The 16,406-nt window shown below is 57.2% G+C and overlaps 1 protein-coding gene across 2 annotated transcripts; it reads left to right on the forward strand.

Moving 5' to 3' along the window:
* Positions 1-1,162: 1,162 nt before the first annotated feature.
* ADPRHL1 (ADP-ribosylhydrolase like 1) lies at positions 1,163-12,765 on the forward strand (the record flags this gene model as incomplete). Of its 2 annotated transcripts, XM_079721663.1 has the most annotated exons (7): positions 1,163-1,376; positions 3,947-4,111; positions 7,688-7,813; positions 9,468-9,608; positions 10,638-10,765; positions 12,015-12,147; positions 12,608-12,765. In XM_079721663.1, 7 exons carry the CDS (start codon positions 1,163-1,165, stop codon positions 12,763-12,765), a joined length of 1,065 nt encoding a protein of 354 aa, XP_079577789.1. The 2 variants fall into 2 exon arrangements, with proteins under 2 accessions (XP_079577789.1, XP_079577790.1); XM_079721664.1 differs by lacking the exon at positions 3,947-4,111.
* Between the last annotated feature and the right edge of the window lie 3,641 nt (positions 12,766-16,406).

The following is a 16,406-nucleotide window of genomic DNA, read 5'->3' on the forward strand; positions in this document are numbered from 1 at the left end:
TGCACTGGTCGTAAAGGACTTTTGCTTCAGGACCTCTCAGAACTGTGCCGGCCGGGGTCGTGTTCCAGAACCTCACTTTTAATAAGTGCTGTGATGATACTACCCATTCATTTACTTTTCTTTCTTTTTTTCTTGCCACGCCACGTGGCGTGCGGGTCTCAGTTCCCTGATCGGGGATCGAACCCGTGTGGAGTTGTAACCACTGGACTGCCAGGGAAGTCCGACCCGTTCATTTAAAGGCATCTTAGTATCTTGTTATCAAAAGAAACTTAAGTTTTATCAGACGTGTTTCTTACATCCCAGCATGACGCCCTCCTGCTCGTCCTGGTCTGATGTGGGACCAGAACCTGGGGGACAAGGGGCCTGGGGACAGAGGTGGTAGCTCTCCTGACCCCTCTTTTCAAGTCAAGGTCCCTGGTTCGCAGGGGTTCCCCCCACTCCCAGCCTCAGCACGGCCGTGAGCATCCTCCCCGTGGAACGGGATAGGCGGGAGGGCGCCCTCGCCGGCCGCTCGGGGCTCCGGGCTCTGCGCACACACGGAGCGGCCGGGAGGCTGGCTGTCGGGGAGCCTTTGCTGACCCTGGGCCGCGGGGACGCCCGTGATCGCGCACGCGGCGGCTCCACGTGCTTTCCCCCTTCGCACGTGGCCGTTTTCTACCATAAACACGCTTTATAATCAACGAGTCCTCCTGAAAACAGAGCCGTGCGTGTGACAGCCAAGTCGCAGCGTGGAGGCCGCCGAGCGCGATCCCGTGTAATTGAAAGTCCCGGAAAGGCAGAGCCACAGAGACCAAGTGGGTGGGCAGAGGCCCAGGGAGCAGAGGGGCCGCGGGGAAGGTCGACGCAGCCGCGTGACTGGACCGAACGCAGTGACCCCGAAGGTGCGCGAATTACACCTGGAAGCTCTAGAGACGCGTGCGTCTCCCCAGCGCGCCGTGCACACCTCCCTCCGAAGCGGTGCTCTGAGCCGCAGGTGCCCCCACGGAAGAGCCAGCTCTGGGCGCACCACGTGGCTGCGGGCTGCGGGCCCAGACGGTGCCGCCCGCCCGGGACAGAAGAGGGCGCCTGGCCGCTCCGGGAGGCTCCCGACGGCGACGCGAGGACCAGAACAGGGGCCGGCGGGGCGGGCTGAAGGCTGGGCGCCCGGCAGCTGCAGGCAGAGATGGAGAAGTTTCAGGCTGCGATGCTGCTGGGGGCCGTGGGCGATGCACTCGGGCACGGACACGCCTTCGGGAAGGCCAGCGCCTCAGGCCCCGAGCTCCAGAAGGAGCCGGGAAAGGTGGGGGGACTGGACCACCTGGTGCTCTCGCCAGAGAGGTGGCCGGTGAGCGACAACACCATCATGCACATGACGACGGCAGGGGCCCTGGTCACAGGTGAGGCTCAGCCCCGGCGGGCGGGTGCGCGGGATCCCGCGGTGAGGGGGAGCCCGGGGGTCACCCGCTACCGCCGCTGAAACTCACTTGTCACACCCGGGTCCCAGCAAACCGGACGTGCCATGGGTTGTGTTCCCACGCAGCCCCTCGGGTGACAGTATCTCTCTGCTCACCTGCAGCCTCAGGTTCTTAAACCAGGACTTTTCACTGTTTTGTAAACATTCACTCGGCGAGCCTCTGTCTCTAGGGTTAAAACCAACCGAATGGCTCGCTTTGGGGTTTGGAATGAGGGCTCAGCTTTGCACTGCAGGTAGTAAGCCTGCTTCCGAGTTTATTTCAACAGTACATAAAATAGTAAGCCAGTTTGAAATTTGGACCCATTACGATGATACTTTGGGGGAATTACTTCTAAATTCCAATGAACTGTGGTTAAAACGCCACCTACCAAAATAGGATTTAGCTCGGAGAGTTGCTACAGTTTCCCAGCTGTCCTAAGAAGATGCTGTGACTTGAGGGGAGACACGTTTCCTTAAGGAGCAGGTTGATTTTAGGAGCAAGCCTTCACTGAATTTCAGAGAAGCAGCGGGTGTCTGTGAGGCGCAGCTGCCCCACAAGTATCGAGTGGTGACACGTCACTGCAAAATTAGAACTTGCGGCAGCTCTGAAGTGGCTGGAATGTACGTGTCACCATGTGCTCACCCCGCGGGGCCGGTGCCAGCAGCCGGGTTTAGCTCTGCTGTCATCGCACAGGAATGCCGTCTGCTCTGCCGGGTCCCAAGTAGCCGGGGTGGGGAGAGCTAAGCCACCTCAGATAAGACAGTGTCACAGCAAGCTGGCGCAGCAAGCGTCCTTCAGAGTCTGCAAACTCCGAAATTGGGGGCAGCGGGGGCTGACTGTGAGGCTTTCAGGCAGGTTCCCGTGTCCCTCTGTGTCAGTCGTGTGCCCTCGTGTTGGTCCTCACCTGGCAGAGCCCACGGTGTGTCTCCGTCCCGTGCGGCAGCCCCCAGGATAGTTCCCGGCTCGGCCCCCAACGAGAACGTGCTCCCCCGGGTTGGATCGAGTCACGTCCTCTTGGCAGGAATAGGGCGGAATCTGCCCCAGGTGAGGACGGTGGCAGTGGGCCCAGTTCCGATGGCTGCGGGTGCAGCTGGACGGACGCACGCCCTCTGGCCAGCGGGTCACCAGGGCGCGCTCGGGCAGGCCTGCGCCCCCAGAAACTCAGCAAGCGAATGTGTTTTCAGCTCCCTAAACATACAAGTTGGAATTTCATTTAAGTTTAGTTTTCAAACAGCCCAGCTTTTTTCTTTAATAACAAACTGCAGCCTGTGGAAGGGGCCTCTGAGCCCCCTGAGTCACAGCGACGGCAGACTCTGACTGTGGCCGGGTGCTGTTCTAACTGCGGGCGGCGTCATCGGGTCCTCACACCGCCCTGCAGGTCGGCTTTATTACGAGGAACCGACGCACAGAGTGTGGTTCCTGTCCACACTCACTCTTTGGCGCTGAGTAACCTGCCCAGCGCCACACAGTGGGTGCGGACTGGAACCCAGACAGCCTCGTGCCTGCATCTGAAGCACCAACCCGCCTGCTGGGGCTGCTGGACACGCAATACTTCAGGGGCCCCGATGGACAGCAGCTCTTCACGCGATTTCCAAAGACAGGCAGACTCCCAGAGAGGAGGGGCGGTCCCCGAGGCCTGAGATGCAGCCCCGCACAGGCCGGGTTCCTGGTGCCCGTCAGCTGTGTTGGCAGGTGCGCCCTGCCCTGCACTGTCCGGTCTGCTCTCCGTGTGACCAGTCACCTTGGGTCCCGACTTTGGAGGGTGTGTGGCCTCTGTACACCACGCGGTAGATTCATTTAATGGCAGAAGTGCTCAGGCTTTGCGACTGAAATCCATTGGCCAGCTCTGGCCTCGACAAGTGACCGCCCCTCGCTGAGCCTTGTCTAGGAGGAAACAGTAGACAGACAGGAGCCTGACCCTGCAGTGGTGGGCGCGTGGCGGGGGGCGGGGTCACGTGAGGCCACACAGTACGGGTCAGCCAAACCCGGTGCCACCCAGGTGACAGCCTGGGCGCCCCTGTCATGTGGCCCATGATCTCCGAGGGACTCGAGACCACACTTGTCCCCAGAACACCTTCCCACGAGGAGGCAGTGGGGACAGTGGGCAGTGGCGACTTGGCTGCTTCGCTGACAGGGAGATGGGAGAGGGTCAGCTCCCTGTACCCTGGACGTGGGTCCCCGAGGGCCTGAGGAACAGGCAGGTTTCGGGCCAGTTGGGCCTCTCACGGATAGAACCGCGAGCCGTGTATGAGGATCCTGGGTTTTTCTAGATTCTGGTGTGTAACTAGAAGAGGCACAGCAGCAAACTACAACACCTGAAATTCAATGAGATCCACAGCGCATTGTTCGTCTGCGGTCAGGTTTCTCCGGGGAGTCAGGGTCCTGTGAGCTGACCCCGGACTCTCCCTCCTCCTGGGGGGATGGGGCCGGACGCTGGTCGTCGCTTCCCTTGTCGCTGCCGTCCACCCGCCCCTTGTTTGACCCTGCCCCCCACACACCCCCTTCTGCCCCAGACTTCTGGTGCCTGGACGACCTGTACCGTGAGATGGTGCGACGCTACGTGGACGCGCTCGAGAAGCTCCCAGGGCAGCGGGTAGACCCGGCCACCGTCGAGGGCTGCTCACAGCTGAAGCCTGACAACTATCTCCTGGCCTGGCACACGCCCTTCAACGAGAAAGGTCAGAGCATGAGGTCCTCTCCCTCTAAGGCCACGGGGCTACAGGGCCCCGCGACACTACCCTGCCTGTCACCCCACTGACCGGCCGCCCAGGAAGCCAGCCAGCCTGGGCGCCGGCTTCAGGGTCACTAGCATCCCCAGCTCCTCTGTCACCATCCCTGATTTATTTTAAGGAACATTTTCCCACTGCTTTCCCTTTAAATGTGTTATTTTTAGCCAGTGCATCAAGGAAAGCATACACCACCTGCATAAACGTCTGTCTCTGTGATGACCTCATGTGTCCTCGGGGTGATGATCTCATGTGTCCTCTGGGTGGTGTTACCAGGCAGCTGCAGTCTCTGCCCCCAGGGTCCTGGACACGCCCTCCGGGTTGACGCTGAGGGCAGACCTGTCCCTCTGGGTTTACCTTGAAGGATGCCGTCAAATCAAATGTTACTGGCACATAAAGAAGCAGGAAACATGGTCCATAATAAAGAGAAACATCAGTAAATCAGAACTGACGAACCCTGACACAGTCGTTAAAGTTACCAGGTAAGGGTATAAAATAGTGTGTATTCTATATTTTTGAAAGGTTAAATAGAGACATGTAGGTATAAAAAAGACCTTCATCACAGTTCTAGAGAAAAACACTACAATGTCTGAGTTTAAAAATTCACTGACTGAGATTAACAGCAGATTAGACATTTCAGAAGAAAAGATTAGTGAGTTTGAAGGCACAGCGATAGAAACTATCCAAAATGGGACATACAGAAAAAAAAAAGAACCCCAGAATGTGAAAAGGGCTCCCAGGAGCCACAGGACAAGTCAAAGCACTAACGCACCTGTAACTGGAGCCCTTAAAAGAGGAGGGGGAACGAAAAAATATGTGAAGAAATAGTGACCAAATTTTTCCAAATTTGATCCAAAACATAAACTCACATGCCCAAGAATGTCAGTAAATTCCAAGCACAAGAAACACGAAGCAAACTACACCAAGGCACATAGCAATCAAACCGCTCAAAACTAATGATAAAGACAGGAACGCGTCTCCCGTACCGACCACCAAGGCAAAGACGGCAGGTTCTCGTCAGAAGCAGAGTCATCCGGGTGCAGAGAAAGCACCAGCCAGACCGACACCCAGAGGACGCCTTCCCGAGTGAAGGCCAAGTGCCCTTTGCAGGCAAACAAGCCGAGGAGTTCATGCCGGGCAGGTGCCCAGGGAGAGATGCCCAGGACAACCTTCAGGCAGGAGGACACCGCCAGTGGGGCAGGGAGTCGGTGGAAACGGTGAGGACGCGGGTGTTGACTTATTATTTAACCGTCTCTAAAGATGTGGCATTAAAAGTAATAACGATGTGCCGCAGCATTTATCAAATATGTCAGAGCAAACGCCTGACACCCCAGCACGGGGGCGCTGCGAGGGTCAGGGTCCCATTCAGCCCTGAAGTGGGTCAGTGTCCTGCGAAGGTGGACCCAGGCAGCTGCTCAGATCCCTGAACAGTGACAACTCGTAAGCCAGCCAAAGACACGAAATGGAACCCTTTCAGTGATGCTCGCTGGGGGAGCAGCCGTCGTGTGACCTGGGCCTCAGCTGGGCCAGGCAGCGCTGACCGGACGGTCCCCTCTGTGGGGCCCAGGAGGAGTGGCCCTTGGCCCAGACGCCCCTTCCCTGGCAGGAGACGCCTCTCCGTTGTGGGTCCGCATGGACGTCCTCAGCCGGCACCATGTCTGCCCCGTGGGGAGGGGACAGGGCCTCCCCCGCAGCCCGGGAGGCTGCACGCGGCCCACCGCCTGGCGTGGGCTCCGGGAGCGACCCGGCCCCGGGAGCGGGGAGCAGAGACCACACAGACCCCAAGTCCTCTCCTCCCTGCGAGGAAAGCCGGCTCCAACCGGTCTGCGTGCTGAATGCTCCGCGGCTCTGACCCCTGTGGCCTCTCCCCGCTGGAGCTGGCACCATGAGGGTCTTTGCTGTCCTCCACCCACGGGAATACTCATCTGGGTGGAAGCGAATCTCCATAATGTGCCGCCCTCTTGGCAGGAAAGAGAGAGAAGGGTGCAAATAACAGGTAGGACAGGCAGGAAACCCAGTACCAAGATGATGACGTCACCTCATCACCAATCATCACAGCAAACGAGAGAGGTCTCGGGACCCCAAACAAAAGGGTCAGACGGGACGAAGAAGCAAGTCCCAACTCTGTGCTGCTTGTAAAGGACGCACTGTAAATACAAACAGGTTAGATGGAAAACGACACGCCGTGTGACACTAATCAAAGGGAAGCTGGAGTGACTCCTTTACACCAAAAGGGAAGGATGTCGCCAGGGACAAAAGGAGGCACCGTTCATCGGGAGAAATAACAAACCTGGAAGTTTATGTGCCTCGTAACAAACCTTCCAAATAGATAAAGCAAAAACTAATAGAGCTGCACAGAGAAGCAGACAAACCCACAGTTACAGGCAGAGATTTTGCAGTAGCAAGTTCTCAAACCAATGACTTCATCTTTACCGTAAGAAACTAGAAAAAGAGCAAAAAGAGCCCAAAGAAAATGAAAGAAAAGGAAAAATTGAAAGTCAGAGCGAAAATCAATGACATAGAAAACAGAAAAATGATAGAGAAAATCAACAAAACCAATAACTGACTCTTTAAGATAAAAAACTGATACTTTTCTAGCCATAATGATCAAGAAAAGAAGAGGAAAACACAAATTACCAGTATCGACAATGAGGGGGTGACGTCCCTACAGATTCTACAGAAATTGAAAGGACAGTGAAGGAATATTATTCAAAGTTTTATACCAATAAATTTAACAACTTAGATGAAATGGATAAATTCCTTGAAATACATAAACTACCAAAGGTCACTCAAGACTAAACAGGTCACCCAGGTAACATTAAATCTATGAAAGACCTTACAAGGAAAACTCTGGGTCCAGGTGGCCTCAGTGGAGATTCTAGAAACAGTTAAAGAAGCAATGGTGCCAACTGTACACAACTCTTCCAGGAAAGTAAAGAGGAGGAATACTTCCCACGTGCATTCTTCTGCCCTCCTGACGACTCTGCTCAGAATGAAAAGGCAAAGCCACATGTCTGTTTATATAAAACGCTACAAAAGGCAAACTAACCTGTGGCCCGTGAGGAGGGCGGAGGGGCACAAGAAGACTTTGGGGGTGACAGATAGGTTTGCAATTTTTATTTAGGTGCCAGGTTCACAGGTGTATTTTGTCAGAACAACTTGCATTCCTTAAATATGTGCAGTTGATTGTATGTCAATTATAACTAAATGAAGCTGCTTTTAAAAAGAGGAAACATATCATTGAAAGCATACTGTGCGTGCAATTCTCTCTCCTACATTTTCCCAGAAGGAGCATTTCCTCATCCCATCAAAAATCCCGTTTTTAATGGCTGCTTTGCAACTTCTTTCCTCTCTTTTCTTTGTCAGGAATGTGGGCAATTTCCCTGTTTTTGACTCATTTAAATGACCCTGTGATAATCATGGTAGCACATAGTTTTTGTACATCTTCATATGGTTCGTGAGAGCTACTGCCAGAGCCGGCATCACTGGCACAGAGGTCTAAGACGAGGTATCCCACGTTCCACGCAGGCTCCGGGTTTGGCGCTGCCACCAAGGCGATGTGCGTGGGCATGCGGTACTGGCAGCCAGGGCGGCTGGAGACGCTGCTCGAGGTCAGCGTGGAGTGCGGCCGGATGACACACAACCATCCCACAGGTGACGCAGCCGCGGGCGGCGGGGAGGCGTGGGGAGGCCGGACGGGAAGGCCTTCTCCCCGCTTCAAAGTCGGTCACGTCACAAGAAAAGCAGGACAGCACCGGTTCTGAACGAGCCTGGGGTCTGGCTGGAGCCCCGGGAGCCAGCACTTCTGCCAGGCTGTCCAGCGGGGAGCCGGCCCCGCCGTCGGGCCCCATGGGCGCTGTGCGCCGCGCCCTGGCCGGGTCCGGTGGCTGTGGCGGCAGACGCCGCTCCCCCCGTGTGTCAGGACAAAGCGGGTCGAATACAGCACCGCTCGGGGTGCGCAGGGGGCCCACACTCCGGGCTGCCCCCCCAGGGTCGGGCTCCAGAGGGAAGGCAGGCCTGCTGACCCAGCGCCCGCCCGTGAGACGTGACCGGGGAGCAGTCAGCTCCAAACTTCAGACAAGGAGAACCCTCCTGAGTTCTGGCTGAGCTTGGCTCCCGGCCCCGGGGTCGAGGGTGCCAGCTACTCTCGGTGACTGTGCTCCTTTCAAGGTCACCTGCAGGGTCTGGGCTTACTGGTGTCGCCCCCTGAGCTGCGAGGGCCACCCTGTGCCCTCCAGGAAGCAGCCGACGTGGGTGCCGTGGCACCTGAGGCCTGGATGTGGTAAAACACGCCACTGAGTCCACAGCAGGTGCGGCCGCTGAGCCACGGACCCCACGGTTGAGCCCGTCAGATCTCTGAGCACAAAGCCATGTAATTCAGCCAGGTGGCAACGTCCGGGCAGTGGAGAGAGGAGTTTGCTAACCCCCGACTCAGCAGAAGTGGATTAAACATAAACAGCCTTCCAACAGGAAAATGTTGAACATTTGGAAACAATGCCATGAGTACGAGAACCTGGGGTGAGAGTTTAAACATCTAGAACATTCGTTAATTTATTGCCCACTCTTGTGGTGGCCTCTCCCGTTGTGGAGCACAGGCTCCGGACACGCAGGCCCAGCGGCCATGGCTCACGGGCCCAGCCGCTCTGCGGCATGTGGGATCTTCCCGGACTGGGGCACGAACCCATGTCCCCTGCATCGGCAGGTGGACTCTCAACCACTGTGCCACCAGGGAAGCCCTGCCCACTCTTATTAAAGAAATGTTGTTTCACACGTTTAAGAGCTGGGTAATTTATATATTTCTAGGCTGGTGACTAGGGTCGGACAGCACACACTTAATACCTGGAAGCACGTTTTAACTCCGCTCTCCTTTGCAATTTTTGAACTGCCTTTGGAGGCAAGTGTCAGTTTTTCTTACCTTTATTGCCCGGGAGCATTGCGTCCCAGATCTGGAGCTGAAGCACCCCGTGACGGGAGGTGGGCGGTGGCAGGTGGTCAGGACAGCAGCTGGACCCCAGGCGCGAGAACCAGATGCTCGTCCCCACCCCAGAAGTGGTTGCGGCTGACGCCTCCCTGGGGCCCCGCTTCCCATGGCCGCTCGCGGGGCAGCTCGGCAGGGGCTCACCTGGGCTTGGATCCCGTGCCCACAGCAGCACTTGGAGGCAGGGATCGTGCTCTCCCCACCCCGCCACTGCCCCCTTGCAGACAGTAACTGAAGGTCAAATTTGCAAAGCTCAGGGGCACAGCGTGTCCAGCACCTGGGAGGGGGCGAGGCTGGTGCCAACCTTCACCCTCTCTCCTGCCACCCCAGGCTTCCTCGGGTCCCTGTGCACGGCCCTGTTCGCGTCGTACGCCATTCAGGGCAAGCGGCTGGAGCAGTGGGGACGAGACATGCTGAGGACGGTCCCGCTGGCTGAGGAGTATTGTAAGAGGACCATCCGGCACCTGGCAGGTGAGCCCGGCCTCCCTCCCGACACCTTCCCCCAGCACCTTAGAAGGAGGTGGGCTCCAGCCACACCCAGAGCAGACTTGGACAGACTGGGGGGGCCGTGTGACAGGCTGACCCCACAAAGGTCTGCAGTATCGCCTGGCCAGAAGGCAGCGGGTCAGGTGAGCAGGGGATCCCTTCTGGGTTCTCGAGACGCGGGCACCCCCCACACACACACACCCCCGTCATCCACTAGCCATTGCAGCTGCTGCTCCAGACTTTGCAGCAGCATCCTCCTAAAATGACTTCAGAAAAGTCGCTTCAGCGCCTTTGGGGCTTGGAGGTCAAGCTGCTAGTTAGGGATAACGAACGTCCTCTCTCCTGACTTTGCAGGCACAGTGTTGAATTAATAAAAATACACAGGTTCAGGGCTTCCCTGGTGGTGCAGTGGTTAAGAATCCGCCTGCCAAGGCAGGGGACACGAGTTAGAGCCCTGGTCCGGGAAGATCTCACATGCCGCGGAGCAACTAAGCCCGTGCGCCACAGCTACTGAGCCTGCGCTCTAGAGCCCGTGAGCCACAACTACTGAGCCCGTGCACCACAACTACTGAGCCCGCGCGCCTAGAGCCCGTGCTCCGCAACAAGAGAAGCCACAGCAATGAGAAGCCCGCGTATCGCAATGAGGAGTAGCCCCCACGCAGCAACAAAGACCCAACACAGCCCAAAATAAATAAAATTAATTTTAAAAAATACACAGGTTCAGAATTTTCAAGAGAAGCCACTTAAAAATACTGCGCTCGCTGCCTTAGTTCAGCACATGGTCAGGCAATTCTTTGGGTTGGTTTCGATCTCCATCTTCCTTGCTGATGTGTCACAGTAGCTACAATGTGAGCATTTTCGAATTTCCCGAGCCATAGCTGAGGCGAGGCGCCAAGCCCTCCTCTGCCCCAGACTGGGCGGAGGGCGTGGCCTCTGCCTCCTGCCTCCCGCCCCCTGCCCACGGCGCCCAGCTAGACGGCCGCCACAGCCCACTCACCTGCTCTTTGTGTGTAGAATACCAGGAGCACTGGTTTTACTTTGAAGCTAAATGGCAGTTTTACTTGGAGGAGAGAAAAATCAGTGAGGACACGGAGAACGAGGCCAGCTTTCCCGACCGCTACACCGCAGAGGAGAGGGACAAGGTAGGTCTGCCGGCGACATGGGTGGCGAGCAGGAGCTGTCGGGGCCGCCGCCCCCGGCTGTACGGAACCCCGCGGTGGAGGTGGGCTGAGGGAGCAGCTGGAAGGCGGCGCCGTGGAAGGCTTCTCGAAGGAAGCCCGTTGGAAATGGATGGTGCTTTAACTTTTCATTTTCTCTGATTATAAGCACGATTTGTGCTAGAAAAGTTGAAAATGTGAAAATAGTCCATCTCACTTCATCTCTTCTAGGGACTGGGGATAGAGGGATGAATAAGTCTGTGCAAACCACCGGCATTCCCCATGCTGAGAAAACCCCCCAAGTGGCTGAAATCATCAGGATCGTGTTTGGTAGCATAAGAGAAACCGCTGTAACTGCGGTTTAACCAAGACAGAAGTTCATTATCCTCACGTCAAGGGAATCAGAGCTGAGTCAGAAGCCCCTTGCAGTGAGGAGCTGAGGATCCTTCTGTCTGGCTGCCCTGCTGTTCTGTGAGCACGCCTCATAGTCCAAACTGGCTGCTCCCACTCCAGCCAGCACATCTGCATTCCAGGTGTCAGGAAGGAAAAGGGGGAGAGGAAGGGTCCACCCTTCCCTCTTTAGGTGCTTCCTACCGCCCTTTCATTTATCTCTCATGGGCCCCCTGATGCAGAAAGACTCAGAAACACTGTTCTTCTTCTTCCTGTGGAGATGCTGTTGCCCCAAACCGACACTGACTCTGCTGCTAAGGCACAGGGGTGTGACCTGCCCACATCCACCTCCCCAGCCCTATCTGGCCCCTGCCCCTCGTCAGCCTTCTCCACAGACCCACAGGGACCTGCTCTGAGCCACCAGCTGCTCAGGCCACCGTGCCCTCCCCCACCGTGTCCTCTGGCCGGCCTGCGGCCCTGACCACACGCGGCACCCCCGCCCGGCCTCGCTTGTCCCTGTGCCCCATGCAGACCACACATCATGCAGTGGCGCCGGCTGTGCTGTCACAGCAGCCCCATCACAGCACTCCAGACCCCTTGATGGCTGTCTCTGTCATAGAGTCTGCTGCCCTGCAGCTGGCGTGTTTGTTTATCTGCGGGACGGCTGGGGTGAGAGACATGGGAAGCCAGTCTTTCCTGCTCAGTGTCCACCCGCAGCCCTGGGGCAATGCCCGGCACACAGGGGCATCACATAAGCGCACAGATGAACCCGGAAGCTCGTGCTCTAACGCACGGGACACGGTTCCCGGCGGCCTGTGCCTCTGACCTGTGGCGCTTTCTCCAGACCTACAGGAAATGGAGCTCGGAAGGTCGCGGGGGCCGGCGGGGCCACGACGCCCCCATGATTGCCTACGATGCCCTTTTAGGAGCCAAGGGCAGCTGGACGGAGCTCTGCCACCGGGCCATGTTCCACGGAGGTGAGATGCGCCTTCTCCCGAGTGTGAAGTAAGAGGCCACCAGCCAGGCCCTCCTGCCGGGCCCGGGCTCCCCACCTTCACTGCTGGGACCTCCGGGTGCCCAGGTGTGGAGACGCGACACCTCCCGGGGCGGGGGAGTGGAGAAGGGGCAGCGGCCCAGGGCCGCGGGCGGACGCGGGGGAGGAGCTGAGAGTCCGAAGCGGGGGCGGTGGGGGTGGTGGGCGGTGCGTGGGCAGGGCCCGCGGGAGGCGGTCGCCCAGAGTGCACCAGGGTGTGCGGCTGTCCCAGGAGGGGGAGGGGACACCCCTGCCCCCTTCCCCGGCACCGCCCGGAGCAAGCCTGGGCTTTGGCTGAGGCCAAGGGCGGAGGCTGAGATGGCCCGGCCTCCTGGCAAGGGGTCAAGGGGGCAGCAGGGGCCAGGGACCGCCGTGCAGCCCTGAGGGCCCGTGCTTTGTTCTAGGTGAGAGCGCGGCCACGGGGGCCATCGCCGGCTGCCTGTTTGGGCTGCTGCACGGCCTGGACGCCGTCCCCTCGGGCCTGTACCGCGAGCTGGAGCACAAGCAGCAGCTGCAGCACCTGGGCGAGGCGCTCTACCGCCTGTCCACGGAGGAGAAGTAAAGCCCCTTCCCCGCCCCCAGCCCCTGCCGGCCCGCCGGCGTCTCTGGGGCCCCGGGGGGCCACCCGCAGCTCATGTGACATCTTAGCTTTTCCTCCCGATTTCAGAGGCCTAACTGCTGTATAAAGCACATCGTTTGTCCTATGAGAATAGTCTTCCCGTCCTGGCCAGGCCTAGTGCCTCACTGACGTCCCTCTGGACTCAGCAGCCTCCACCTCCAAACGCAAGGTCACGAAAGGCCTCTGGGACACTCGGTGTATTTTATTCTGTCGCAAAACTAACGCATTTGCTCACTGATTCCAGTAGCACCCATAACCACAATGGCTCTGCTCGGACGGCCTCCTCTGTCTGCAGGGCGCCCAGCACGGCCTCTTTCTAGCTCTTAGACGTGCGGCCCGACACCTGCGCGCCTCGGGCTCCACAGCCTCACGGGGCCGCACCTGGCACTGCATCTGCGTCCTCACCACCGCGTGCCCAGAGCCGCAGGAAGAGCGGCCAGCGCCGGCGCCTGCGGGGCCACGCACTGTGTTTAAGCTCCAGCCCATGTGTGTCATCTCACTAGATTTAACACCAGCCTCTCTCAGAACGACTAACTGATGAAGCCAGGAAACGGGGGCCTCGTGCGGCCCGCATCCTCCCATGTGCCGCCCTGCGCCGGGCTCGCTGGCCCTGTTCCCCGTGGCCGGGGCTTCTCCACGCTTGCTCTTGTTAAAAATAACCTTGGACACAAATCTCTTTGAAGTAGCCTCTGGTGTAAGTAAAGTAGCGGTTGGTGATTGACGTGTAACATGTGCTTTGGCGGCTTGGCTGGGCCCGTCTTGCGACCGCAGGCCCTGTGTGCTGAAGGCTTTGCCTTGGAGCACAGCCGGGCGCATCCCTGCCGGACACGCAGACACTCAGCCCCGAGGCCGGCGTCCCGGGCGAGGGGACGGGGTGAGCGTGTTTTCCACTGAATCCGTCACGTTGCGCTCCTCGGGCAAGTGCGGCTCCTGGCTGTGCTGGAGAGAAACCGTGGGCCGTCCTGCACATAGTAACACAGTGGGCTCCACGCCATGTGTCTGAATAACTGAACTAACCTTTGCTGCTCAAGATGCTTTTCAGTCAGAAGAGGCAGACGGGGGGACGCTGCACCATGCGGGGTCCAGATGGGTTTAGGGGGGCTGGGAGATTAATGAGAATTGTCTTCCAGGAACAGAACCCAATTAAGGTAAGTCGACACTTTCCCAGACACACACGACAGGTTGGGCTTCCTGTGTGGAGTCTGTCCCGTGTCCCCGGCTTTCCCTAAAAGCGACCCTTCACAGTCTGCTGAGCTGAAGGGAAGTGATCAGAGGAATGGGGGTGGCTGGATTGGAGGCCACTTGGCCTCCACCTTAGTGACGATGTAGGAGAATTAAACCCATCCTGAGAAGCAGGGAGTGAGTCTCCTTATAGACTGATTATAAACTAAAACACATGAATAGAAATTCACCAGCATCATAAAATAAGAGTGAAACTATCTCCCCATTTCTTTTTCCTATTCCAGAGAAAGGCAAAAGTTGAAAAGAAAAACAAAACCATAAAAAGTAATGACGAGAATTCCATACCTACTCAAATTTTTTTTAATTTAACACTTGCTGATTTCATTTTTATTAGAAAAATGATACCTGCACACAGCTTCAGAAAGTCAACCCCATAAATGGGGCGTGTGGGAAGCAGGGTTCCTCCAAACCCTCACCCCGACTCACATCACCAGGCACCAGAGAAACCGTGGGTCACGATTCCTTCATGTCCTTCCAGAAAGTTCTCTACACATATGGCCGGGAAGGGGGGGGGTTTGCATACATGCATTTGTGTGTTACACACACACACACACACACACACACACACACATCCCTCCACAAATAGGAGTAACACATTACATATGATTTGCTTTGGGAATTTTCCACTTGACGGTTTTCTGGATATTTTTCTATGTAGTCACACGTGTCCCCCTCAGTTTTTTTAACTCTTGCCTGAAATTCCATTGACGCATGTGCCATCATGTTGTTTTCCTCCTGCATCTGTGGCCACACCCCCATCTTAGCGGTGCCCGGAGGGAAGGGTTTGCATCCCCAGGGACAGGTGCACGGCCCTGCACTGTGGCGAGTTTCCAGACTAAAGGCCGATTTCAATTAACTCTTGTCCCCAGACTCTCTGGTTAGAGATTGTGCATTAGATTTCCCATCATTTTCCCAGCGTTTTCATGTCTGGAAGCCAGATGATTTCCCCCCCAGCCCCCCGCAGTCGGGGGAGCCACTCCGGGCTGAATCGCGGGGCAGGATCAGAAGGGCCCCATCGGAGGGTCCAGCAGGGTCCAGCGGCCCCACCACCAGGCGTGCCCCTGAACCCGGGCCTCCTTAGCGGGAGGCTCCGCGGCGGTGCTTGACCGCCCCATGCTGTGGGTTCAGGGGTGGGAGAGGCCATCCGACAAGGCACTCCCTGAATGCCCCGCCGGCCTCCCGGACCCGTCGAGGATTCACCACAGCCCCGAATCTGCAGGCAGAGCCCTTGGTGAATTATGAACCCAGCACCCGGAGCGGACGGGATGGGAAAAACGGACCAGATGCCACGTGATGGAGCAGGAAATACCCAGCTTGACGTTTCACCCAAACACGGGGTTTAAAAACCTCATCACCGAAATTCACCCCAAAGGTGGGAGTAACTCCTAGGTAAGAGCGCGGACACCGTGACCACTTGAGTTAAAATCTCTCCCGTGTTGGCTCGTTTCCAGTTAAGAAGTAGAAATACAACGCGAGCACCCCTGGATGTTACAGGGAAAAACCAACGTGGGGGAAATGGCAGCCTCGAAGCTTTCGGGGGCTCCACGTGCCCCCGTCACTAAGGGTGGCTCCGGCACCGGGTCACACACTAGGTTGTGACTTCCCCTGGATGGCGCTCAGGCTCTGGTGCCCGATGACACCCAGCCAGAGCCCATGCCCGGCCCCAGGGGCATCTCCCCTCAACTGCCAGCCCCCTGGGGATTCAAACGAGGAAACGCTCGCTAGCTGGAGCCTGACCACAGGGCCCTCTCAGAACTGCAGCCCCCCTGGGGGCACAGGACCAGGGGAAACCCAGAGACCCCCCCCGGGTCCCAAGTGTCCCCACTGGCCCAGGGCCATCTGTGCTTTCAGGGTGGCTTTGCTTCCTCCCTGTCCCATCTTAATCGTTTGTTTTCAAGTACTTCAAACACACAAAAGTCACAAAACAGCTCAAAGAATCCGTATACCCTTCACCCAGCTTTACCCACTGTTATTGTACTAATACTGGGCCCCGTTTGCTGCATTGCTTTCTCTCCCTCTCACTACACGCAGACACACAGAGACACACATAGACATGCACAGACACAAAGACACGCACAGACACATAGACATGCACAGACACACACAGAGACACATAGACACACATAGACACACAGACACACAGACACAGACACACAAAGACACAGACACAGAGAGACACACAGACACACATAGACACACAGACACACACATACACACAGAGACAAAGACACGCACAGAAACACAGACACGCACAGACACACAGAGACACAGACACACAGAGACACAGACTTGCACAGACACACAGAGATACAGACACATGCACAGACACACAGACACACAGA

Source organism: Hyperoodon ampullatus (genome assembly GCF_949752795.1).
Source record: "Hyperoodon ampullatus genome assembly, chromosome: 16".
Taxonomy (NCBI): domain Eukaryota; kingdom Metazoa; phylum Chordata; class Mammalia; order Artiodactyla; family Ziphiidae; genus Hyperoodon; species Hyperoodon ampullatus.